We start from the raw sequence: 27,224 nt of genomic DNA on the forward strand, positions 1-27,224 counted from the left end.
CTTGCAGCGTCCTCTGCCGGAGCACAGTGACTGACGGCAGGAGCCGCATCGCCATTCTTGAGCTGTTAGCAGATGCAGACATTCGGCTCAAAGCACGCCTGGCCCACTTCTTTCTGGTATGCCCATTGGATTTGAGAAGCATTCAGTTGATATCGATGTTTTTAAAAAGCTTATAAAACTTTGACTGAGTTTTTATTATCCTTATAAAATTAACCCTGTGAAGAATTGCCAGTTCTGTGATGTTTATTCTTCCCACCTAGAAATCTATCTTGCCTCTTCTTTGTTTGAGGCATCTTGCTAACAGCCAATAAAGTTTAATCATCAAATCTGAGCACATCTCACAAAACCCTACTTCATTAATTTTTATTCCTTGTTACTATTATGAATGAAATAACTTTTGGCATTATATCACCTAGTTTATTATTATTGCTGGTGTAGAGAAATGCATTTGTTACTCTATATTCTTTCTCATTTTACCATTTATTATAACTATTAACTTGCTGGCAAATTCCTTCAGCATTTTAAAGGTTATAATCATCTGGTATTTTTCCCAGACTATTGTTACTCTATTTCAAAAAGAGCATTCTTCAGTTAATTTGATATATACTATTAAGATTAAAAATGCCAAGTTTCGCAAATTAAGTATGTTTCATGGCCACCCTTTTAGTAGCACAACTTAAATGTTGAGGATTATGATAAACAGAGACAGTGAGACCTGGGCTAGGGAGGGGTGGTCAGATTTACAACAAATATCTCAGGGAGCATAAGATTATCTAAGTATGAAGGAACTTCCCGTTACTGCTAATATCAAGCACACGTCACACCCTGGGAAATGCCAGGCAGCCTGTTCTAATGTGTTTTAAGCATTTATGCCTGACAGTATTAAAACCTTTGAGGTTTCTCTAAAAAGTACCTGGAATTCAAAATTTTTAAATTACTCTCTAAGGTATATAATAATTTAGGATTATATTTTTAAAATCACAAATATCTTTTTAAACATAACCATCCAATTGAATCTTAACTTTTTCATCTTTGGAAGTTATAACAGGGCTGAATCTTCATCTTTGAAGAACAAGTTCGTCCTTTTTGAAACAGTCAAGTATCATTGAGAGTCAAGGCTGGTAGAATTATAAGCTCCATGAAGGCAGGGATGTTATCTTTCTTGGTCTTGCAGGATCCCCCCAGTCTCAGTTCCTGACTTATAGTTGATGCTCAGTAAAAATGTTTGTTCTTACTCTGAACAGATTTATGTAATTTAGTCTTGATTTAAAATGCAATATATTAGTAAATTAAAAACTGAGTTTCTTATATGACTCAAAAACTAGCCCTGGAGACAGTTTCTTCAATGAAACCCAAATGTACCTGAGATGTGAGTCATCTCCTGGTAAGAAGGATAATTTGCAGCAGGAGCAGCCCTCACTCCAAATAGCAGGCTCCCCGACTGCCCCCAGCTCCCCGCATCCCCCCCCCAACCCCGCCCACCAAGGGGTCTGGAAAGCCAGCCTCAGCGCTCAGGGCAGGAAAGAAAAAAAGGTACCAAAAGTCACTGACAAAGAATTGTTTTTGAACTTTCATATGATTTTGTTTACTTACGTAATTATTCCAAGAGTACTTTAGTCACTGGCCTTGAATAACAGTAAGAAAGGTTTGTTGCACGTATGGGTACCGCAGGGAATAGCATCATGCAGTTTTTACTACTTTAAAATAATAAGTATAGTTTCTCTAGATGAAGTTTTTACTTAATGGCTTTTTTTAAAGCATGTGTTTCACCATACCCTTGGTTTTGCTGATAACTGCAATTTACCTTTTTGCATTGTATTTGCTTGACAGCATCAAATTTGTATCATACCCATTGAAGAATTCTCAACTGAATATTTAAAACCTCAAGTAAAATGCATTGCCAGTTATGGGCCATTTGTTAATCAAAGGTAATATATTTTCTTCCTCAGTCCCTTATTTATTATGCTCTGAGTGATACTATAATGCTTGTAAATCTTCAGGTATATATTTGACCTCAGAAGTCACCATAGGTCAAGGTGCTAAAGGCCAATGATGAATTTAAAAAAACAAACAGGCATATCATTTACCCCAGAAGTCTTTCCAGAATCCTCTAATGTCAGGAAGCTGACACAGCAGCGCCTGGGGGAGACAGTTATGCCTCGCTCCTGTGGGCAGTTACTGTGTGTTCTATTCTGAGCTCACTTTGTCCTGATCCTTTAATCCTGTGTCTGAGGCTCTTCATTTAAAAAGCCATGAAAATAATGACCCTCCTCAAACTGTGTTATGAGAATTAGTTAATCAACACTTACTGAGGTTTTGGTAGAGTTGTTGTGATGTAGACTCAAAAATAATTTATAAACACAGTCAAAATATGTGCCCATGGCTAGAACTGTGGACTACCAAGGCAATGGAATCGGGACGTGCCTAAAGCCATGGCGTGTATTTGCTCTTTTGTTTTTACACAGTTTTATGTCAACAGTGATGTTAACGGGTGTGAATAATAATGTTCCATTGCATTGATCTCAGTTAACAATGAATTTTGGTTCTGGAAAGGAAAGTTTCAGGAAGTTTCTATACAGTTTACCTTCCCTCAAAATTAAGGTTTTTTCTTTCTGTTTTAGCTCATGGTATTGAGAAGGCTCTGGAACACACTGGCCAGTATAAAGATGGCCCCAGCCTCTAGCTCCCCCAAGACTGGACCCTTCTGAACCTCACAGTCTTATGCTAAACGTCTATATCTTCACCAATGGGCGGCTCTCCCTTTTAGGTTACTTTTAAAATAATGTTTTAAAATATTCTATTTTTCAGGGCTGCTTGCCTCTCTCTGTCCCCCAAAACTCCTCCAGCAGCATTGATTTTGGATGTCCCACGCAATGGATTTCCCCCTCTCCTGCCCCAGGATCCTTCACCTTCTGCTGGTGTTGTTACTGGTGTCACCTTGAAGGCACCTCAGGTAGGACACTCCTCCAAATGTGTTGTTTCTAAACCAGTGGTTCTCAAATTGTGGCCCTGAACCAGCAGCTTCTGCATCACCTGGGAATATGTTAGAAATGCAAATTCGCTAGCCCCTCCTCAAAACTACTGAATCAGAAGCTGAAGGAGGGGCCTAGGGACCTGTGTTTTAGCAATCCTCCCAGTGAATTCAGATGGAGGATTCCAGATGTGCAGGCAGCTGGTTAATCCTGTCTGCGACCACACCTTCCTGATGCTCTCTTTCCCTCCTGCATCTCTGTCTGAAGCATTGGTGGTTTCTCATGGCCCATCTTGTGATAGGCCATATTTTCATGGGCTATTGCTATTTAACATTGTTGAGTTTATTATCTTCCCAAGTTGGAGTGTAAGTGCTTTTAGATTAGCTGCTGTGGCTAACAAATTTTTTTATATCACCAGCTGCACAAGCACAATGCCTTACAGAAAGAAAATTCTCAATCAATATTTGTTGATTAATCATCTAGACATAAAGATCTAGAGCATAAAAATCTAGAGCATTTTTTTCCACTGTAAACAAAGTCACAAGACGTTTGTTTTGATATATCCTTATAACACTAGAGATAGTTTGTGTCCATTTTCATTGAATCAATTAGGAAATTAACAGATCTGAGAGAGAAAATTTAGTAAGGTCTCATATGGGAAAAGAAACTGAAAATAGTAGAGGAAAATGAATAGAAATCAAGACAACAGAGCTCTAGTCTTGGTTTTGTTACCTAGTTAATATGTGGCCTTCAGTAAGTTCCTTGCCCTCCATGAGTCACAGTTCTCCTCTGAAAGATGAGGATAAACTTCTGTTGTTATTTTTGTAGGGTTTTTTTGTTTTGTTTTGTTTTGTTTTGACTATCTGAAAGGACTTGTTGCTCACATAGACCTTCTGGGGAGAGCAAAGCTCACACCAATCCTGAACAACTGGAGGGGTGTGACTTGGGTTTTCAGTGTGATTGGGTGGGTGTGAGGGGAGGGGCGAGGAGTTCAGGGGGAGGGATACCTCTCCAGTGGGCTAGAATTTGTGTGGTTTGAACTTCCTGCCTGTGCCAAGGGATGAGCACTTGGGCTTTCTGATTGGCTCATCCAGGTGTGGGGCAAAAGGCAAGAAGCTGATGATGATCTTGCAAACCGTCAGTGGGCAAGCATGCGAAGTGGAGTCTGACTCTTTATTACATGGTTACAAGTAGTACTTGAATACTGTGAACATTCCTGAACAGCCTTTTGACAAACATGCATTTCTCTTGGGTAGGTATTTAGAACTGCAATTACTCAGTTATATATTCAACCTTGGCAAAACTGCCAGTGTCCCAAAGTGACTGTACCAAATTCCACTCTCTCCAACCATTATGGTTGAACCACAGTTGGTTTATCTGTTCTGTGACTGAGGAACATTTAGGCTGTTTCCTGTGTTTGTACAAACACAACTGTTGTAAACATTCCAGGGAAGGTTTTTACTTCACTTGTAATACCTCAGGTTTTGGTTTTTAACCTCAAAATATCCCGTGAATCTAATTATTCATAGCTCTGCAACTTGAGGATTTGTTTTTCCTCCCTTTTCTCCTAGAACCAAGTGACTCTGAGAGGACTCATGCCACGTCGGGGCCGATATGTCATCGTAGTCCATTTTTATCAACCAGTGCACCCAACGTTTTCTGCACAGGTGTCTGTGGACAGAGGACAGCTGCGGCCAGGTGAGCTGCAGGGAGGTGGCGCCATGGCGGCCTGCCTATCTTAGGCTTCGCAGTGGTCTGACAGGACCTCTTCTTTCTGCCCAGGTGTCTTCCGTGCCTCTTTTTGCCCCCATGTGCTTGGCTGCCAGGACCAAGTGATTGCTGAAGACCAGGTTGAGTTTGACATCTCGGAGCCTGAGGTGGTTGTGACTGTGAAGGTTCCAGAAGGAAAGTCCTTAGTATTGGTGAGTTCTGCTTGTCCCTCAGCTTGCTCTTCACGTGACTGCCTTGATCAGCCATTCTGTGTGTCTGTTTGGCTCAAGACAATAAATAATTCCTCCAAGAAATTGAAGTCATATTTACAGAAAAGTGTTTAAATTTGACAATTATCATTTACCAAAAAAAAGTATGTGACAATTAAAATCAAGCAAAACTGGAATAACAGAGATGTAAATAGGAAGAAATACTCCCCTGCAAGAAGCCCTGGTGAGTGAGTGCCTCACGCTCTATCAGCCCCACTGCACTCCCCTCTGACTGGTCTCTGTCTGAAGCATTTGATGCCTTTGTTCTTAAAACTATCTTTTTGTGCCTTCCATAGCTGCATTCTCTTGTCTTTTCCCCCACTTTCTTGAGTGCTTCTTCTGTGATTTCTCTTTCCTACTGCCCCCATAGGTTGCCGGTCTCGGGTAGAATCCTGAGCTCCTTGTTCTATCATTTCTCTTTGAGTAACATCGTCTGTGCCTGCTGATTCTATTCTGTCCTCTGTGAGAGTGACACCCACATCTGTGAATTCATCTCTGATTTTTCCTGGCCTCCAGACCCAACATGGGACTGTCTACTGCGTATCTCTGTCATCAGAGATCTCACAAGTGCATCAAGCCTAGCCTGCTACCTGCACAGGCCCAGGTACCCCTTCCCTGTGTTACCTGCACAGGCCCAGATGCCTCTACCTTGTTTATTACTTTGGTTGATGGAATCACAGTCATCTAATGCCCATAAAACCTTCCACAGAGCCAGGCAGCATTGCCCAGGCCCTGCTCTGTGGCCTGCTAGTCCTTCCTCTTGCCTCTGTCTCTTTTTGAGAATGACATCTTCCTAAGGACAGGGGGCTGACTTTATTTATTTTGTCTCCCCTGTGCCTAGAGCACCACCTGGCACGTGGTTGTTGGCAAATGTCTATTGAATGAATAACGTGAAACCAATAGTCTCTCTGTTGGTTCATAAATGAACAGTTGACAAAGACATTTGAAATTTCCTACAGCATTTGTTATTAACACAGTCTCATTTATATAGGCTCAGAGAACCAGGAAGGACTTTTAAAAATGGGGCTACAATAATAATTCACAATACAGTGTCTGATATGATATATACTTCAGGGGCAAACTATGGTATGAGTTTCACCATTGGTTCTGCCATTTTGGTTTGCTCACCTTTAAAAATACAAAACCACAACCCCTGTAGATCTAGGGGCATCCCAGGCATGGGCCCCATGGGATCCTGGGAATCTGGACAGGCCCCTGCTCAACCCCCAGCTCTCCCATCCCTGTCTAGCATCCTGGGCTGCTGCTCGCTGAGCAGGTGCTCCAAGGGCTTTGCCCTGCACGCACGATTACTTCCTACGTAGGATCACAGATTGAGCCTTTAATGCTAGTGTAGGAGTGTTCTTGTGTTTCTTTTTTCATGAATCCTGTTTCATTTGGTCTTGGGCCTATCAATAGAGAACATTGATCTCAGTACAGAGAGTATAAAGAATAATGGCAGGTGCACCCTGTGGTTGGAAATCCAAAGACATGGTCACTGTTCCCTGTAGGTCCGTGTTCTACTGGTGCCTGCAGAGAATTATGATTACCAGATACTTCACAAAAACTCAGTGGACAAGTCATTTGAGTTTATCACCAACTGTGGAGGAAATAGTTTTTATATTGAGTAAGTATTACTTTGTGGAAAAGCCCTGGAATACATGAGGTTCTCCCGCATTCCTGCCTAGAGCAAGGCTGAGGGAGCTGTTGGATCTTGGGCCTGTCTTCTTCTTCTCTGTGCCTGACAAAGTGGCGGGGGGTCCCAGGCCTGGGGAAGGGGGTGCTCTTCTCTGCACATGTTGTCCAACAACAGACCTCGTCATGCACAACTGGGCAAGATCCCAGCCCTCAACTCTGGTCTCAACAGAGGTTCACTCTCCAAACTGAGATTTTCGGGCTGCTCAGGGGTTTCTCTTCCTCTTTGCTGCTTCCTGCTGTCTATCTCAGATTCCTAAAGATACCACACGGGGTGCCTCCACTGGGAGCCAAACCAGCCCCGAGTTCTGCTCTGCTTTGTCATCTGGCTAAGCGAGGAGTGTCGCAGAAAGGTGGGCCTCCCCATCTTCTCACCTGAGTCCTTGAGTGCTAAGAGCCAAGTGTAGCCCTGAATCAGCTCCTCTTCTCTTCTGCAGACCCACCCGACCCACTGTGGGTTTACTGAGGAACCCGGGTGCTCCAGACAGCCTGATAGGCAGAAGCCACCTGTATAGGAAATATTAGGAGCAAAGGCCCTGAAGTCAAATAGCTATGGATTTGAATGCCTGCTCGGCCACTCTATAATTCTGTGGCCTTGGGAATGTTGCTTGACTTCTGGTAGCCTCAGTTGCCTTGTTTGTGAAATGGGTCTTAGGCCTAACTGGTGGTTGTGAGGTACAGTGAGATGTAGGAAAAGCTTCTAGCATGCAACACTCAATAAATGTTGGCAATTCACTGGCTCTTCCTCATTGTTATTGGTGTATCTTTACACATGGAGGTATAATTTTTTTGTAACTGCTTTACTGATATATAATTCTCATATCATACAATTCATTCTACAGGTAAATTTTTACCCTTTTATTCCAGTCACCAAAGTCCCCACCATGTCTTGTGAGGTGTTCTGGAGTGGACCAGTCGGGGGGGGGGGGGAAAGGGGTGCCACTGGCTATGAGTGCCAGGTTGGGGTGTTCTATCAGTTTCCCCGGACTCTAGAGTCACAGTCCCTCCCTAAGGACCTGCTTGGTGGAGTAGGTGGGAAGGGGAAGGTGGGGACTGTTTCTGGGCCCACCTCCTGGGATAGAACCATGGGTTGTCTTTGCCTCCACAGCCCCCAGACAGCCTCTGGATTCTGTAAGGACTCTGCCAGGTCCCTGGTGGCCCTTTACCACAAGGGTGCCATGCCCTGTGAGTGCCACCCCACAGGGGCCCTTGGCCATCACTGCAGCCCAGAGGGTGGGCAGTGCCCATGCCGGCCCGGCGTCATTGGTCAGCAGTGTACCCGCTGTCAAACCGGCTACTACGGATTCCCGCACTGCAAGCGTAAGTGCACCCTCGGGCCATCCCAGGCGAAGGATGCCCATCTGGGACAGGGCTTCTCCAATTTCAATGGGCTAGAGACTCACCTGGGGATCCTGTAGAAATGCAATTTCTGATTCAGGAGGCCTGGACTGTGGCCTGAGGGTCTGCATGTCTAATCACTACTCATTGTGTCCAAGCTGCTGGTCTATGGACCACACTCTGAGTAGCAAGGTAAATATTTGTTTTCTCGGGGGATGTGACCCATGCACTTGGCAAAGCTGGTGAGTGTAAGTAGCTTTAAGCATCAAAATAATGGACAGCTCAATCTCCTTCCTAGAGGAAGCCTTTTCAGATTTTGCAATACCACCAAAGTTGTGATGGGAGGAAAGGCAGGGTCAGAGTGCATACTACTCACTGAAGAAGAAGCCTGTGGACCTTTATCTAAGAACCGTCCTGCTGCCTGAGATGTAGGGTCAGCTCAGGCTCCATGGCAGCCATGAGGGGGGCAGGTGTGGTGTAGACAGAATCCCCACATGGAGACCAGCCCTTCCCTAAGGGGACCCTACTGCTGAGTCGAGCCCTGACCCCAGGCTCAGTGCACTGGGGTGATGTGGAGACACGTCAGGGAGCCTGTGAGGAGCAGAACCTCTGATGGACAAGAGGCCTCACGTTAGAGTGGCACATACAGGCAGCTCGGTGGGTTCCTTTGAGTAGCAGCCATGGAGCCAGTATGGTGTTCACATACTGCATCATACCCTGTACCCACCAGCAACATTGGATGTGGTTGCTCTTGGCCCTAAAAAAAGGCCTTTTATGTCAACTATGATCAGTAGTTGGCCCTAACAAAGGGAAAGTAAGACATTCTCCTAGACCCTTTGGAGCTTCTGGAAGCCCTGGCAGTAGGTACAGTCCTGCTATCGGTCGCCATACAGCATCTAACTCTTACATTGCATCTCTTTATCCCCCGGGCAGCATGCAACTGTGGCCGGCGCCTTTGTGAGGAGATGACAGGGAAGTGCCTGTGCCCGCCCCGCACGGTCAGGCCCCAGTGTGAGGTGTGTGATGCACACTCCTTCAGCTTCCACCCCCTGGCTGGCTGCGAAGGCTGCAACTGCTCCAGGAGGGGCACTGCTGCTGGGGTTGGCTCCCCAGAGTGCACCCGGGACCATGGGCAGTGCAGGTGAGCTCAAGTGGATGGACCTGTTGTTCCTGTTATGGGAAGGGACGTGTCATCTGCCCATACACTGGTCATTACTTCCCACTTCTCATGGGTTCGAGGGCTGTCCATGTTCAGCCCAGTCAGAATGGGTTACATGTGTGGAGTAACTTGTCCCCTCAGCTAACCCAGCGGAGGCTGGGTGGGCAGATGGCCAGTCGCCTGAGGCCACAAACTGCCTTGCCTGTATACCCCAGTATCATTCTTATCGTATGTGTCAAAATGTCTGCTTGAAGTTATCGGTTTCTTCTACTGTGTCACCTTGTGGTGGGCCCCTGTCCATTCGTACTCAGGGACGGGCTCCAAACCTTCATTCTGGGGTTAGCTGCCAGTCTTCGTGGAGGACAGTGCATGATAAAGTCTGACACCCTCAGGCCCGCCTCCCTAACTTCCCTAACTCAGACAGGCCAGCTGGAAGGGGTGGTGAACCGTATTACTTCTCCTGCCTACTGCCTTACTGGCTCAGTTTCTCTCCTACATAATCCACCATGTAATTCTCTCCGGCTTCTTCTAGGAGACCTGATCCTATTCTTTACCCTCTATCAGTACTCTCCAGTGCTACTGAGGTCAGGCTGATCACCTGGAATTATGTGACGGTGGCTTCTTGTTTTCAGTGCAGAGCCTGACCTATACCTGTTTGAGCCAGTGTGGGGGTTCAGTGGGCATTGTTTGGGAGTTGGGAGGGAGACAGGGTGGGCAGGTACACGCTGGAGAGCCTGCCTGAGGATGGGGCTGCCCCCAGGAACACCGATAAGTCCAATGCACAATTGCTACGAGACTAATGGCAAACACTGGCTCAGACAGGTGCAGGTCAGGCTCTGCACTGAACACTAGAAGCCAGCATCACATGATTCTAGGTGATCAGCCTGATAGCAGGACTAGAGAGTAGCGATAGGAACGAAGAACAGGATCCAGTGTCCTAGAGGAAGAGGCTGGAAATAATTACATAGTGGGCTACATAGCCTGAGCTTCTAAAATCTGGGCCAGTATGGCAGCAGGCAGGAGAAAGTGTATGGTTCACCACCCACCCTATGCTTACTCCCTCTCCCTGCCCGCACACTGAGGCACATGGATGTTTCCAGGTCAGTGTCCCTGTGGTTGAGGTGTGAGAGCCAGGAGGGGCTTCTGCTGCTGGCACTTGAGGGCAGCTGTAGTGTTTTCTGTGGCTTCTGTAAAAAATTACTGCCAACTGGGTGACTCAAAACAACAGAAATTTATTCTCTCACAGTTCTAAATGCTAAAAGTCCAAAATCAAGGTCTTGTCTGTGTCATGCTTTTTCTAAAGGCTGTAGGGGAAAGCCTGTCCCATGCCTTGCTCTCAGCAGTCCTTGGCTTTCCTTGTCCTGTAGATGCATCCCTCCAATCTCTGCCTTTGTCGCCACATGGCATTATTCTCTCTTCTTATAAGGCCACCAGTCGCACAGGATTAGGGTCCACCTTATTCTAGTATAACCTCCTCTTAACTTGACTACATCTGAAAAGAAACTATTTCCAATTCCAATAAAGCCACATTCTCAGGTAGTAGGGATTGAAACAGGAACATATCTTTTGGGGGACAAAATTCAACTCTCTACAGAAAGGTCTCTGAGGGACCTTTCATAGGATACGAAAGGTCCCTTAACCATACCTTAAATGCTGCCCAGTGCCTAACGACTCCTTTTACCACCAGGAAGGAAACTGAGTGAAAACTTGAGTCATGAAACATTCCAAGTCTTTAAACCCACAAGTGTGAATCCTTCCTGAGTCAACTCACTTGCTTATTCTTCTCAAACTATGAGCACAAGCTGAATGTGACTTGCACAAAGAATTTTGAGGTGATATCTAGTTTTCATCACAATTTATTAACATATATTAGGTTTTGTTCCTTTCAGTGCTTAAGCTGTTCTCTGGAAGGAAGATAGGCACTTAGTTCATTACTCAACACTCTGCACTGTGTACCTGAACGCACCTATGGGCCAGTGAAGATGTGTAACTTATTTCCAGTAAGCCACTGATGATTGAGGAGAATGGCCCCTGGTGTGGAAGTACAGGCTTCCCAGGACCTGGGGAATACTGCAGAACAAAAGGATGCCCTGCGCCCTGGGGTTGCTTGCATCTTGTGACTGGAGAAGCATCTTGTGATCCTGTGGGAAGCTCAAAGGACTGATATGTGCCAGTCATGAGTTGACTAACTTCATAGAAAGCAGAGAGAAGTTGTGTGTGGTCCTCTGACTTCATTATTGATCTAGATTTGCTTCTCCAGGGAAAATTGCCTCCACTCCTCTGTTTCAACCCTTGGTCCAAAATATAGCTGAAAAAGTGGCAGAACCTTGTAGTTTTGGTCCATCATGTGGCCACGCTGCCCCATTTCAGCTGGGCTATTCGGTGTTTCCCTCAGTATCTCCCTACTCTTCATGTCACAAAGCTGTCTGTGCTCCTATTACCTCTTTTTTTCTTCCACTCTTTCACCGAAGGGTATCATTTTTTCTCTCCCAGCCAACACCATCACTATGCTCTTCATCTTTTCTACAAATACAAGAGCCTTCTCCCCTCAAAAAGCAAATATTTCACAATTATTTTCCATCACTCCCTTACCATTGACCTCTCTTTTTATGTTCTCATTCTTTCCATGTCCCTTTCTTGAAAAACAAAACCCTTTTATTGGCAGGAAAGTAATAATCAGCCATAAACATTTGACACCAGAGCTCCAGAGTATTTGTGAATAAAATGTGTGGCTCTCCATGGAAACATCCACAAGAAAAAGAAGAATTGAATGTTCCTCTCCATGAAGCTAAGAGAGTAGCATTGACATGACCTGCCGTCTTGGGCTTGAAAAGGGGCTCAGGGGAGAAAGGGTTAGACAACAGCCAGAAGACAGTCAACCAAGCCAGTTTGTTGCTATTGACATGCTTCTGCAGTTTCTCTGTCCAACACACACACACACAGACACACACACACGCCCCTCAAAGCTCCCTAGCACACCTATCAGACTGGAGGAAACTGTAGTTAAAAATGCCTTCAGAAAAGGAAATCCAGGTGTTATAAAAAGGAGGCAGATTGAATTAGGAACAATGGTTTTCACATTAGTATATTTGAAGAACAAATCAAAGAAAATAATTCAATGTCTTTATGCAAAATAGATTTGTACAAATCCTTCAAAAGAAAGAAAAGTCTGACAAATAAGCAGGGTAAGTGGGGGAGGGAGGATGTTAAAGTCCTTTACTTACTCAAGGGTGTTATAGCAGGAATCTGGGTGTAAGGAAGGCTGAAAGGACAAGATTCCATTTGAACAGCAGACTAAGCAATGCATAACCTTGCAAAAAAAAGAAGAAGAAGAAGAAGATGGAAGAGCAGGAGAACAAGATAAACAGGAGTGCATGGAAGGGTTATTGGGAAATGGAAGTCCCGGCCAAGTGGAGAGCCCAGGATTCTGCAGCGACCCCAATCACAGCTGCATTAAGATACTTAGAGCCCTAAATACTAAAAACACTGCAGTGCTCCCATATATAATGAAGAATAAAAACTTACTAAGCCTCAAAATAAATGTAAGGAGTTACAACCAAGTTTTGCTTTTCCAGAATGACTCCTTGAGTTTTTCTTTTGAAAGTTGAACACCCAAGTGAAGAGTGTGGGGCTGGGAGGGAGGGTTAGAAACCAAGTGCATAGGTTAAAGTGAATGATGACCCCAAGGAGAAGGTGCAGACACACAGGAGGAAAAGCTAGGTGTGAGTCCTAGAGGAAGTACCGGTGTTTAATCCTAGTTGACACAGGAACCAAGGAGATGGTGAAGCAGTTTTTCAGCAGGAAGAGATGCAATAGAATTCACTGTGTGAGGACAAGTGGGAGAATTTTAAAAGAAGTAGTGGTGCAGTAGAATACATCGCTGGGAACAGAGCCTCATACATAGCGTCTCAATGCTGCTGCCACAGTAAAAAACAACCAAGAATGCATTACAAATTGTAAAATCAGTTAAGGACCCATCTATGATAGAGAGATTTATCATAGTATTTTAGGTAGAAATTGTAAGAAGTGTTTAACAAAACTTCACTAACCAATGACAGTTAGTAGTCTGAAAAATTCCTAACTCAGGACCAAGACCTATCATGTAGTTTTGCCCAAACCCAAGAGAGCATCCCAGGAATGGAACCTCATCACCCTGCATCACACTTAAACCAAGATGTGGTTGCTTAATACCCTAATGGAATGACATATTCATTCACAATCAAAGTGGATTTGTTTTGAAATGGACCCTTGGCAGATAATGCAAGAAAAACTTCCAGTTAGCTGCATGACTATGACCAGAAGTGGCTCGTGATAATTCCAGTGTTCATCGTGAAAAAGCTTCTGATTGCCTAAAAGCACTATTTCTTTAGACAATATTAGAGGAAAGAATACTTTTTGCACACAGAAAAATTCCTAAGGAAAATGAAAAATGTGTCTAGAAGAGAAGAACCTAAAATTTATATAACAGAAATAATCAAAGATGCCTGGAGTTCACAAAAACAACAAAACACTTGCTTTTCAGTTATACAACAGACTGTCTTGCAGTTGTACAAATTATCAGAAATTGCAAAGCTTAATAATTAGAATTTTCAAATTTTATTTGACAATAGGTGTTAAATATACTAAAAGAAAATCAATCTGTTATAAAGGTTAACTACTTTAAAATGAATTACAAAAATAATTGCAGCAATCTACAGTACTCCATCTTAATGAAAACTGGTATTGCAATTTTAGAGATAATTGGGAATAAGTAAAGTTGGAGCCATAAAACTGAGTTCTCAGTTCACCCTTATCATGAATTAGTCAGGAGACCCTGGGCAAGTCACTTTACCTTCCTGGGCCTCAGTTTCCTAATCTATAAAGTGAAGTTTGGTAAAATTATCTATAATATCCCACCTAAATTTAAAATTCTGATTATATTTCTTCTTCAATCTCTGATTGTATCACAGAAAATATTGCAAAATTGTATTCTATTAAATGCAAAAAAGTCTATTATTTTGGCCAACTCTAGTTTGAAGTCTTAAAGATGCTTATAATAATAAAAATTTCATGTTTTATAGCAACACAATAATTTAATCAGATATAATTGCAAAGAAAAAAAGTACATATACATAGGCTTTTAATAATGGAAGAGAAGGGGCCCTGGTCAGGTAGCTCAGTTAGTTAGAGCATCACCCTGATACGCCAAGGTTGCAGGTTCAACCCCTGGCCAGGACACATACAAGAATCAACCAATAACACATCAATAAGTAGAACAATATATCAATGACTCTCTCTCCCTCTCTCTCTTTCTCTCTGTCTTCTTCTCTCTCTAAAATCAACTAAAAAATAATAATGGAAGAGGAAGTAAGCCATCAGATATTTTGAACAAACAAAAGAACTAGAGTGTTCTCAGATTTTGCCAATCAGTAGCAGATACAGGGAAACTAGTAATCACTGCCTTTAAAAACTATCATGATGTCAACCACTTTCAGGTTATTGTAAGACTGATTAAAGGAGATGCAGCTCACCTGGATATTCAGTGCAGTCACGTGCACAAATGTGCCTTTTCAGAAGAGCAGTGATAATAGAAAAGCCTGTTTGTGTGACCTCTATTGCAGCCAGTCCACACAGATTTACTAAATGTTTGTGTTAGGTGGAGAAACAAAATACCAGAAAAGGTTGTAGACTTGGTGTTCGTGAACAGAAGTGCTTCCAGCTAGATGTAAATTTATGAGCTCTAACAACTTAGAGAAGCAAATCCTTGGATTCACCCTGTGGAATAAGAGGAATGGTAAACTCCGGGCAGCATGCAGGTGCTGGGACACCGTGGAGAGCAGGGTGGTGGATGGGGATGCTGCCCCACAACGCAGCGTCAAGCTTTCACCTCATTCCCTTTGTCACCTTTCCTCTTCGGTAATAACAGTATCTTTCTCTTATCTCTCTGAATGATTCTTCTCTGGCTGTTTCACTGGTTCAACCCCCTCCTGCCCCAGATACAGCGGACGTGTGTGGTGTGTTTGCACAAGGTTGCACCTGCCACCGCCACTCACTGTCTGGGTGATGGCATCCTGTTACTGCCCTCTGTGCCTTATTTCTTCATCTGTGAAATAGAGAGTGGAGGCACCTCCTTCTTGAAGTTCTTTGCAGGATTAAATATCCCCTGCAGAAAACCTTAAGCAGTATGTGACACACACGAGCACCAGTAAGTATTAGCTGATAGTCTGCCTTTCTCCCTCTACACTTTGTCCCCTTGAACGCCCCAGCCCCTTATTCTCCAGGCATCAGCCACCCCCACTCCGGCTGGTTCCCACAGGCAGAGCTCCAGTCCTGATCCTTGAGGCCTGTCATATCCCACCTCCACTGCGAATCAGTTCCACCTGGGCTCTCTTACTGGCTTTACTCGGGTGGCCTTGGGCAAGTCCTCTGAGGCTTTGAGCTCCTGTCCCCCATATGTATAATGAAATGTTAGATGAGATGATCTTTAAGGGCTCTACAACTCCAAAATCCTACAACTCTTACTCTGCATTTGAAACCCATGCCATTGTCTTGCCTTTTAAGTCATTTGTCTCTTTGGATATTTAAAAAATTTCTGCTTAATGTTGACAGCCTCCTCCCAGTCCTCAAAGCCTGAACTTCCAGTATATCTTAGAACCAACCCCTTGTTCATAAAGTCAGTCAGACATCAACCTCTGGCAAGATATATATTATCTGCCTTCCTTTCCATGGCTCTCTGCTACCGCTGCCACCCACTAAGTTCTTTTCCCACTTCATGTTTGAGCGATACCGATGGTCACCTAATACCTACCTTTTCCTGCTTTATAGTTTGTAGTCTCCCTCTCTCCATCCCTTTAGTCAAAGAGGAATGTATTAATACAAAATCATACTGGATTTTCCTTATAATTTTGTCATGAATATATAGAACTATTAGTAGCCTACAAAACTTAAGACAATGCTGGTAAATGTATATATGTTTATGATTTTTATCTTCTGGCATGTGTCTTAAGCCATGATGAAACAGCTCCTTCAGTTCCTTGTGAATTATTATTATTTTTGCCTTAAATTCTATAGATATAAGTGTTTTATTGCTCAGACTGTATCTAGTAACTACTTGAGTTCAGATGCTGTGCCCTTTGCAGAAGGGGCACACACCTACTAATAGTGCTTGTCCCGGATCACAGCCTGGTGAGAGAGTCTGTATTAACCAACAGTGACAATGCGGTGTGGCGAGTGCCACCCTGTGTGCAGGCACAGCACCACCTCAATGCATCTCTCTTCACATGAAAACCCTTCTCCAACCCTGATTGTCTCTCTGGTGTCCCATCTCTAGGTGCCAGAGTTCTCATGCTATACACTCGCTGCTTCCTCCAAAAATAAGGAATCATCTAGGAATAGTCCATTTTTTCTTTGCTGGACTGTCTGATTGCATTTATTCTGTGATTCCCAAGAGAGCAGATGTTATTACCCCAGGTCCAGAAACCCTCTGAGAGTGAATGCAAAAATTGTGTGTGTTAACAAGAGTGAGTGAGAGAGAGAGAGAGAGAGAGAGACAGAGACAGAGAGAGAGACAGAGAGACTGTATAATCTGTGAGTGGGTGATAAGTTCTTTTTTGAGAAGATAGCCCATAGTTTATCCAGCTTCCAGAAAGGTCCCTTACCCTGTTCCAATGTTTATCATCCACTGCACTAGGCTCGTCACTCTGAGCAGAACATTTACACCTCCTACCTACATTGCTATAGATGTTCTCCGGAGACTACATGTTTCTTTGTGAAAGCAATCCCCATAGGCACTTTCTTCCCCCACAAGAAGGTGATGGAGATGGGTCTGGGAAGAAGAGACATGATGTTGGACCTGTCAGGAGACCTTGACTTTGCCTTTTTAGGTGTGATGAGTAGGATACAGGGACACCTGTCTGCTCCCCTTGGCCAATGTCATAACAGGAATAATAGAATCAAATACTTACATGTGCACATGGGATTATTCTAAAGGTTTTATATATTTTATTTTATTGTATTCTCACAAGAATCCTGTGGAGTAGGTATTGTGATGTCCATTTTCACTGGGGAAGAAACTCAGTTGTAAAGAAATTAATTTGCTCAGAGTTCTACATCCAGTAAGTAGCCAAGGTGGGATTCAAACCCAGGCCACCTGGTCCCGAGTCTGTGCTCTTAATCCAATACAAAATCCTTTATCTGATTATAAACAACTGTTTGCCAAAGGCAAGGTTACTCAGTCATATTAAGTTATATTTATCTTTTTTGGCATGGGCACTGTGGCAAGATGTTTTAATGGGAATTAAGAGATGGGTGATCACTTACACTTGGTGGTAAGTTAATGAAATATTTCATATTAAATTGTATTCACTATGTGTCATCAAAAAGCACACTTGCTGATGCTTTCTTAGACCCACCAGAAAGGGTCAGTGAGTAGATCCCACCCGACTTCAGCTGTGGAGCTCAGCGCCCAAGCTACCGAAGGATGGGGCCCACCCCCTCTCGGTCTCCCCACCCCTCCAGTGCTGGGCTTCTCAGTTCTCCTCACAGCCCACTGTTCCTCTCACTCCATCAGGCCTTTGTTTTCTCACCCAGCTTCATGCTTCGGGTGCATGTACCTGCTGGTGGCTTGGAGCTCACTGCCAGGGCCTTCCTCAGAGCTTAGGTCCACGCCAGTGATTGCCCACTGGTTCCCACCCACCTCGTCAGGCTCATGGTTCAGTATCCATGCTGGTACTTCTGCCCCGGCAATACCGCACTTGTGTTCCCTGCATACTCCAAGCAGCATCCTGCTCTGTTCCTTCTGTCCTGAATGCCCACCCTACATCCAACCCCATGACCCTTGAACTTTTAGGTGCAGCTCAGGTATCACCTTCCCCAGGGAGGCTGGGTCAGTGCTGTTCTTCTGACCCCCTGTTTGACCCCGTGTGATATTGTTCACACTTCCACCTCACTGCTGAGGCTCACAGGCCATGTCTGTCCTACACGCCCAGAGCCTAGCTCGAAGCCTGACTCTCTGAGTGCCCTGCCCATGATGGTCATCTTTTTTTTCAACTGAGGTGTGGCTAACATAAAACATTGTATTACTTTCAGGAGCACAACATGATGATTTGATACTTGTACCTATTGTAAAATGGTCACCACAGTAAGTCTAGCAAACCCTCGTCACCACACACAGTAACAGATTTTTTTATGATGAGAATTTTTAAGACTTTCTCCCTGCAAATATACGGTATTATTAGCTATGATCACCATCCTATATATTAAGTCCCCTTGACTTACTTATTTTGTAACTGGAGGTTTATGCTTTTTGACCCCCTTCATCCTCAAGAACATAGTCATCTTGACCTGCTTTGTTTAAGTCTTTTATCTGCTTCTTCCATTCTGCCTCTGACTGTAAGCGCCCTGTGGGCAGACACTGTCTGTTCAGCTGGTTTTGTACAGCAACTGGTCTGCTGCAGAGGAAGTGGACTTGAGAACTTTTGAAGGTGACAGGAACTTTTGCTTTCTTTGCTTTGGGTGTAGGTGCAAGCCCAGAATCACAGGGCGGCAGTGTGACCGATGTATGTCCGGGTTTTACCACTTCCCTGAGTGCATGCCCTGCCACTGCAACAGAGATGGGACAAAGCCAGGAGTCTGTGACCCAGAGACCGGGGCTTGCCTCTGCAAGGTAAGAATGAACATCCAATGCCAAGGACATCAGCCACTGATCAGTGTGGAAGTTCTTCATATGGAATCAACATAGAAGAATATATGGGAAATGTGACTACTCATAACAGATTTTCACAATGTGTGCAGCATCTTATAGTCTTTCTCATTTGATGGAAAAAGTTAGAAGGGAAGGCTCCTCTCAACCCTCTCATCCTTTAGAGAGGCTGTAGCTCTCCTTAAAAATCTGATGACAAGTACAGACCCTCTCCAGGAAAAATAACACAAACCTCTGTCTACACTTTCAAGAGCTTCAAAGGTTCTCTAGAGGCCTATTCCTGGCCCATCTCTGCTACCTGGGGTTTTGTCAGGTGGTAGGAGAGCTCCCGGGTCCTAGCAGATATTTTGAGGGGGAAGTAAGTGGGATGCATGGATCCTGTCATATTGTGAATCCTTCTGGTGTTGATTCCCTACCTTCAAGATACCAAGGGGAATCTTAAGAAGTTGTCTGTTTGTGTGTGGTATGAAAGTTTAAACAATTAATATGGTATAAAAGCTTAATAATTATGCCATGGCTGGTGTGGGTCAGTGGACTTAGCAGTGGCCTGTGAACTGAAAGGTCGATGGTTTGATTCCCGGTCAGGGCACATGCCTGGGAGGCAGGCCAGCTCCCCTGCTAGGAGTGTGTGAGAGACAACCGGTTAATGTTTCTCTTGCTCCATCCCTTCCCCTGTCTCTAAAAATAAATAAATAGAATATTTTTTTAAAAAGCTTGACAATTATGTGTCTTAATGTTTGTTAGCATCCATGTCCTAACATCTTGTATTGGTGTTACATTTGTGCAAGTTGCTAATTGCAATCAGGGAAGCTTTAGAAGGAATGATCTTTTGCTTCATGTTTTTCAATAGGAGAATGTGGCAGGTGCAGAATGTAATGTGTGTCGAGAAGGCTCATTCTACCTGGACCCAGCAAATCCCAAGGGCTGTACCAGCTGCTTTTGTTTTGGAATAAATAATCACTGTCACAGTACACATAAAAGAAGAGCTAAGGTATGCAAGGAGTGAGAGTCTTTGTTTTTATTTAGTACCTCCAAATGAGGAAGGAATGAATTGGCATGAAACATAAAGGTCATGGAAGCTTTTGTATATTACTTTGTTAAAAGTTTAAGCATGGTCCTTGCTATTCCTCAGCCTTCAGCATTCTTCCCACAGATGTCCTCATGCTCTGTCCCTCAGGTTGTCAGGTCTCTGCTCGAGTGTCTGATGCTCACAGGGGCCTTCCTTCACCTCTCCCAACAAAACAGCTTGCTCTGGTCGTTCTCTGTGCACTTGCCCTTCTTGCGTAGTGTACTCAACAACATTTAGCACTCCCTGCTGTATCATACATTTAGTTCTAAATTTTGTTTATTATCCGCCTTCCTCCACCACTAGAATGTGAGCTCCTGATTCATTCCCAGGGTCTACAGCAGCATCTGGAACACAGTAGATGCTCAATAAACACTTGTTAAATAAATGGACTTTATTGTTCGTCCACCTTGCTTCTTCTCATCTGCTTATCTTCTTCCTGTTCCTGTTTTACTTTCCCTCTCATGTATTTTACCATATCTTTTCTCTGGCTGCTTTTTAAACTAATTCCATGAAACCAAAACTGTTGTTTCTTTCATTATTCAATGAACCAGCAGTCTAGCTTTCTTTGTGTGAGCAATGGCTTATATCCAACAACTATTCAAACAAAGATGATTTTACATATTTCATTGCCTGCCTCCTAAGACTAGCGTAGGCTTGTAATTGGAAAAAAAATTAGTTTGTAAATCTACTCTGAAGTCTCCTCTATTTACCCCTGGGGGAAACCGGAAGCATTATTCCTAATCTGTGCCTTGTCAGTTCCTTCTTTTTCTTCCTCTCATAATTTAACTCCTGGCTTCCTTTGTGATCAGTGAAATACTTAATTATGATGCTCTGCTTACAGCAAAATAATGAAAGCAGACCACCGTATCCCATATCATACTTTATATTTAAGGAGCTCACCATTAAAATGTGCTCACTGGACTAGCTGTTATTCATATACTTAATTATGTTTTATTAGAGCATTTATTGGACAGTTGCTAGAAGTCAAGAACCAGGGTGTGTGCTGGGATACAAAGATAAATCCACAGGGTCTCTGCCCTCCAAGAATACTGAGGTCAAGCCAGGAGGAAGCCTTTGAAGCAAGGTGGCTGCCCTATGGCTCCTTCTATTCTGTATAATCCAGTCATCATCAAAGAAGTCACCGGCACATGTTTCCATCCCTTGCTTTTGTGTTCCAGTTTGTGGATATGATGGGCTGGCGCCTGGAGACGGCAGATGGAACAGACATCCCTGTGTCCTTCAACCCTGGCAGCAGCAGCGTGGTTGCTGACCTCCAGGAGCTGCCCTCAACCGTTCACAGTGCAACCTGGGTAGCCCCTCCTTCCTACCTGGGGGACAAGGTAACGACATCCTTTTGTTCTTCTACAACCTTGCAGGCCTCCTCCCGCACTGCATGGGTAAGAGCACCATTCACCGGGTGTCTGGAAGAAAGCACAGGAAGTTCAGGTTACTAAAACTGAAGAAATTAGGTTAACTGCAAATGCAGCAGAGACACTGCCCCTCACTGGGAGGGGCTGAGACCAGAAGAAACGCATGGACCCCACACGTACTAGCTCATTAGCAAAGGAAGTCATGCACTATGTTATTCTTGCTTGTTTGTTTTTTTTTACTTAATGCCAAAGGAAATAACCATTTAAATAATATCTGTTGAAAATGGGACATGTATACTTTTAAATGTCCATGCTGAGAATTCTTTGTTTTAAAGAGGAAGAAAGACTTCTTGTCAGGAAAACAAAAGCTGAAAGGTGACTCATAAGCTTATTTAAAGAAGCGCAAGATTCTGTGCCAGTTCGGCTTTCATTAGCAGAATCACGTGCAGTTAGTTAGGCACTCCTTGGGGAGCTCACGCACTAGTTGTTCTTCCTTTGCTGCATAAATTGTTGTTCCAGAGTCTGGCCAGCTGCTCTCATTCATGAGGACAGAAGTGTGGTCTGCCTGTAGAAACAGCATCGGGTGACATACACACCTGGCGGCATAGGGCAGACCTGTCAAGAAGGGATGGGTTTCATATGGCCAGCTCAAGTAATGTCATACCTCACCTTAAGAATGACTAAACACTAGGGCCCTGTCGGCCTGAGGTCTCTAATTCTGACTTCTGGTTGCCGGACTATGGGTTTTGACCTTTGAGTATGAGGACCGTTGCTTCTCTCACATAACCCCACTTCTGTCTGACATAATATTCCTCTTCACCTCTACATGGTGGGCCCGTGTACTGGTTAGCTATTGCTGTGTACTAAATTACCCCACAACTTTGAATCTTAACACAACACACAATTATGGTCTTGCGTAGTTTCTACAGATCAGGAACCCAGGAGCGGATAGCTCAAAGTCTCTCATGAGGGTGCAGTCAAAACGTCAGCCAGGGCTGTGGTCATCTGGGATGGGAGGATCCACTGGCAAGCTCACTCACATGGTTGTCAGCGGGTCTCTGTTCCTTGTCAGCTGTAAATTGGAACTCTCTGTTCTTCTTCACACTAAGCTCTCTCTCCATAGGTTACCTGAGGGTCCCCATGACCCAACAGTTGGTTCCCTCTAAAACAGCTGATAGAGATAGATGATAGATAGATAGATAGATAGATAGATAGATTCAAAACACAAGCCATAGTCTTTTTATAACCTAATTTCAGAAATGACAATATTCTCACTTCTGCCATATCCTGTTCATAGAAGCCAGTCACTAAGTCCAGCCCACACTCAAGAGGAGAGAATTAAGTTCCACCTCATAAAAAAAAAGATATCAGAGAATATGGGGACATATTTTTTAAAATTACCTTAGCTATCAAGAAGGCAATATAGTTGACCCTTGAACAACATGGATTTGAACTGTGGGTGTCCACTTATATGTGGATTTTTTTCATCTGGTAAACAGATGACATAAACTTATATTATCAATAAATACATACCATACTATAAATGTATGTTCTCTTCCTTATGATTTTCTTAATAGCTTTTTTCCTAATTTCTTTTTCTCTGGCTTACATTATTATAAGAATATAGTATATAATACACATAACATACAAAATATGTGTTATCAGTCCAAAATCTATGTCAGTAAGGCTTCTGGTGAACAGTAGGCTATCAGTAGTTCTGGTTTTGGAGAGACAGAAGTCATACACAGATTTTCAACTATGCAGGAAGGGCTGTCGGCACCCCTAATCCCCACGCTGTTTGAGGGTCAACTCTACTGAGTAAGAAGATTCACCATGTTACCTTAGAATTCTTCCAGACTCTAAGATCATAACTCTGTAAAGCTTTGTCGAGCTCTAGATTCTAGGGAAAAACCTCGGTGGATTGGGAGCCCAGAAATGCTGCTCATTCCCTACTGCAAGTTGTTTGCATTCTCCTGTAGGGGCATTTTGTCCTGCATGCTCTGCTGTCACTGTTGCCTCTGATTTCCATCCCTTAGTCAGTCCTTCCTTCCTGGCTGGTTTTTCCTTTAAAGGTGGGAGGCGGCAGGACCAGAGGTGAAGGTGCTGCCAGAAAACCATGACCATTCACCTCCATGTCTCCATCACCATCGTGTTGCTCATGTGCCCTGAGAGAAGGTCTGTGTCCTTGACAGAGTAGTGAGACAGGCCTTGTGCTCAGGAGAATGCATACTCACTTAGGAAATACTTACTGTCTGCTCTCAGGGGAAGTTTCTTTGGAAAATGTATTTTTAGAAGTTCATTTTGCAACTGATAGATATTAAGCAATTCTCTCAGTTAAATAAGAAACCAATGGTCTAGATTTCTTAGAATAGCTGTGGACTAAATAAATGCTTTGGTTTAGTAGTTGTCTGGAATAAAATGGTCTTATTTGTTTCTGTGTGGCTATTATTTTTCTTTATAATAGAATTATTTTTTGCTTGTAAAACTCAATCATGTTCATGTTAAACATTTTAATGGATATAAAATAGCATAACGTAGAACATTAAGATGCCATCTTCAATCCACTCTCTAAGGATGACCTCTGTTAACAGGTGGATGGCGTATCTTTCCAGGTCTAGGTACCTGTGAACTTCCTATGTGGGCTAATGCTGCTGTAGTCTCTTTGAATGTTTGTGCTATTGATGATATCATTTCAATTTTAGGTTTCCTCATATGGTGGCTACCTCACCTACCAAATCAAGTCCTTCGGCCTACCTGGTGATATGGTTCTTCTGGAAAAGCAGCCGGATGTGCGGCTCAGCGTAGGTATCATCAGAACATGACCCGAGTAACAGGAAGCAACAGTTGCAGTTGGTGCTGATTTGATTTTAGGATGGTTTGATAAGGGGCCTATGAAACGTTTAGGTTAAGCCATTTCTAATAGTTTGCAGAAACTAAAATAGAAGTTTAGAACATGTAATACCTCCTCAGGGCCCTCTGCCCCTGACTGTCCCGGGCCCAAATGGTTTCTCTTTTGTCCCCTCCCAATGTACTTAGTATCTCACCCTTGCTTCTCATGTTAAATGAACTTTTTTTAATGTTTCTATCTTTCGATTTAGTTTCAGAAATGTTTTTGAGCCCTTCCTGTTTATAAGACCACGTTTCTAGGTTCATAAAGGACAGGTATCCCCTGTCCTCAAAACGGGTGTCATCAAAAGGGGAGATAAGAAGAGAAATATGCAAAAAGCTACAATCCACAGAACAGTAAGCATGTGGGGCGAAGTCCAAACAGGGCTGTGTGGGATCTGGGGTCCAAGTGGAGACTTACGTAGTTGAGAGACCCTCAGAAGGCTTCATGGAAAAGGTTAGCTTTGAGCCGGGCCTTTAAGCATTGGCATGAGAGCAGAAACACCCTTCCAGTGGCCAAGAATGAGGTAAACTGAGGCAGAGGGGCAGTGCTTACCGGGTAAGCAGTCCAACCTGGCTGTATTAGCATCGTGTGCTGGGTCACCAAAGACAAGCCTGGCAGGGTAGGAAGAAGGGTGTTTAATGCTATGATAAGCAATTTGGCCTGATGTAGATAGTGAGAAGCCACTTTGTTTTTTCTGAGAAGAAAAGTGACATCGCACACTATGTACCAACACATAATCCAGAACTGCAATCTAGGAAATTCCTGAGGGAAGGGGCAATGTCATGTCCTGTACTGAGTTGCCTCCAATGTACTTGAGATGCCTTAGCCTAAACTTGACTGTGCTTTTGGTTTGTGTGTTGTGATCAATGAGACACAATTCCAGCGTCCTGAAGTGTTTCTGTGTCATTCCCTGTGCAGTAGGGGCTAGTGAGTCTCACAATCTCAGCACAGGCGAGGGCCCCACATTTTGGTGGGACTTTCACGTTCAGACACTGCCAGGTATGAGCTGTGTATACTAGCAACAAAATTTACTGAGCTATTGTTTTAAAAGCTCAAAGGAATCTTTATAAAACACCTTGGAAATGAAGCACCAACCTTTTTAGAGTCACGGTCAAGGGAAAAATAGCCCAACAAGAAAAATACCATCATGGTAGTGCTATATTTCAGTTTCTTTTTTCTTTTTTTTTGCAGAGTATTTCAACTTCAGGCCATTGGTATACCTATATTTTACTGCCAAAGGGCTTATTATGCCAACTGTTAGAATTCATGGAGAAGTGATGATCAAAATTTCCCCTTAATTTTACCTTCAAACACAGAAAAAAAATTTAGACTCATGAAACATTACTCTGCTGCTTCATTCCAAACTGCTATAATTAAGAGCCTATTGGATCATGTTTCTTAAGTTAAGGTTTTAAATGATTTGTGATCACAGATAATGCTCTTTTTTCTGCACCACTGGCTCTAATGAATTCCTTTCGGGTTTGGTACTACACCAGCAATGCTGGGGCGTGTGTGTGTGTGTGTTTGGAGTGGGGGTGCTGATGGTGGGTGCTGACTTCCCCATTGTGCCCTGTTAGGAGACACTCAAGAGCCTCTGTAATAGGGAGGGAGGTGCAGAGGCTGAGTGAGCGAGGCTGGGTCCCAGAAGGTGAGGGCTATGGGGCCAAATCCCCCTCCAGGGGCTAGCCCTGCAGCTCCCTGGCCCTGCAGGCTGCACGGGGTGAGGTGGGGGCCCTGCTAACCTTCCTGTCTATCCCACCCACTAAAGCACTTTCTTGCTACCACTGTCGGCTCCTGTCAGTGGTAATGGAGACAGCTCCTCATGTGTTGACTACAGGCATTGTTTAGAAAATTTTTTCTATCTCTTTAGCCACTTTCAGTCAGGAGAATTTGGGGGTTCCCTACTTGTGAAATACACCGTATCAGGTAGTATTACTCTGCTTCCATGTCACTAATCCTCTTGCCAGTCAGTTTATTTCCCAAAAGAATTGTTTAGAATCAGGCACTTTGTGTAATGCAGAGTCATACAAATTTGTTCTTAGCTCAACTGTGAACTTCAAAATACCCCAGCCACAGCATTAAAGCATTTGTGGATTTCTTTAAACAGGGTCAGCGCATGTCCATCATCCATGAGGAGCCGAGTGGCCCCCGGCCAGACCGGCTGCATCACGGCCGGGTGCAGGTGGTGGAGGTGCGTACCAAAAGGAGGGACGTAAGGAAGGGTCCCTGAGGGGCCTCTTTGTTCTACACCTTACTCCTCTCAAACAATCGAGAGGAGTTTTTAACTTATTTTATGAATTTAAAGTACTAATTATATTAATCACATTAATATAAATATAATTTCTATATATAAATTTAAAATATAAATTATATAAAATATATAGCACTTCAAACTCACAGGGCTTTGTTTGTACTATTTTCGTGGCACTGGGGACTGCCTCTCCTGTCTTATAGTTAAGTATCCTTATCTGATATACCCCGTGAGCGTCTAAGTGCAACGTTTGTCGCTCCCTCTCGTCCTAAGTGCCCCCTCAGTGCCTGGGGCCTGACGAGTGTCCAACAACTGCTCAGCATGAATGGATGGAAAGCCACAAATACATCTAACATCAAAGAAATGAGTAGTATGGATAAGCAAAGGAGAGCTCATTGAATCACAAAATATTATATTACACCTACTTGGTAACAACTATTCCTTTAAAATAATGTTCCATGTGTATTTCTAAATACTTTCAATACTTCAAGGTGATATTTTTTCAAATTCCTTGAACTTGCAGACTTCAAGGTATTACTTTTTCAAGTATCTTGAACTTTCAGACATTTTTAAAAAGATTTTATTTATTTTTGGAGAGAGGAGAAGGGAGAGAGAAATAAGAGTAGAAAAAAATCGATGTGCAAGAGAAATATCAATCAGTTGCCTCTTGCACAGACCCAGCTGGGGACTTGGCCCAAAACCCAGGCATGTGCCCTGGCTGGAATCAAACCAGCGACCTTTTGGTCTACAGGACAACAACCAACCCACTAAGCCACACCAGTCAGGGCTTGCAGACATAATTTAACATTACTGTACAGATCCATC

General features: G+C 43.6%; 1 protein-coding gene across 1 annotated transcript in view; it reads left to right on the forward strand.

The window, feature by feature from the left end:
* LAMA3 (laminin subunit alpha 3) overlaps positions 1-27,224 on the forward strand; it is a 248,937-nt gene that overhangs the window by 140,346 nt on the left and 81,367 nt on the right. The window contains exons 25-37 of the mRNA XM_045849829.1: positions 8-116; positions 1,831-1,928; positions 2,809-2,953; positions 4,544-4,670; positions 4,755-4,894; positions 6,460-6,575; positions 7,752-7,963; positions 8,915-9,122; positions 18,639-18,783; positions 19,670-19,810; positions 21,067-21,228; positions 23,961-24,059; positions 26,256-26,339. Of these exons, the coding sequence (XP_045705785.1) occupies positions 8-116; positions 1,831-1,928; positions 2,809-2,953; positions 4,544-4,670; positions 4,755-4,894; positions 6,460-6,575; positions 7,752-7,963; positions 8,915-9,122; positions 18,639-18,783; positions 19,670-19,810; positions 21,067-21,228; positions 23,961-24,059; positions 26,256-26,339 (1,786 nt within the window). The remainder of the gene's footprint in view (positions 1-7; positions 117-1,830; positions 1,929-2,808; positions 2,954-4,543; positions 4,671-4,754; positions 4,895-6,459; positions 6,576-7,751; positions 7,964-8,914; positions 9,123-18,638; positions 18,784-19,669; positions 19,811-21,066; positions 21,229-23,960; positions 24,060-26,255; positions 26,340-27,224) is intronic.

Source organism: Phyllostomus hastatus, unplaced genomic scaffold (assembly GCF_019186645.2).
Source record: "Phyllostomus hastatus isolate PE091 unplaced genomic scaffold, TTU_PhHast_1.1 phas_contig_80, whole genome shotgun sequence".
NCBI classification, from domain to species: domain Eukaryota; kingdom Metazoa; phylum Chordata; class Mammalia; order Chiroptera; family Phyllostomidae; genus Phyllostomus; species Phyllostomus hastatus.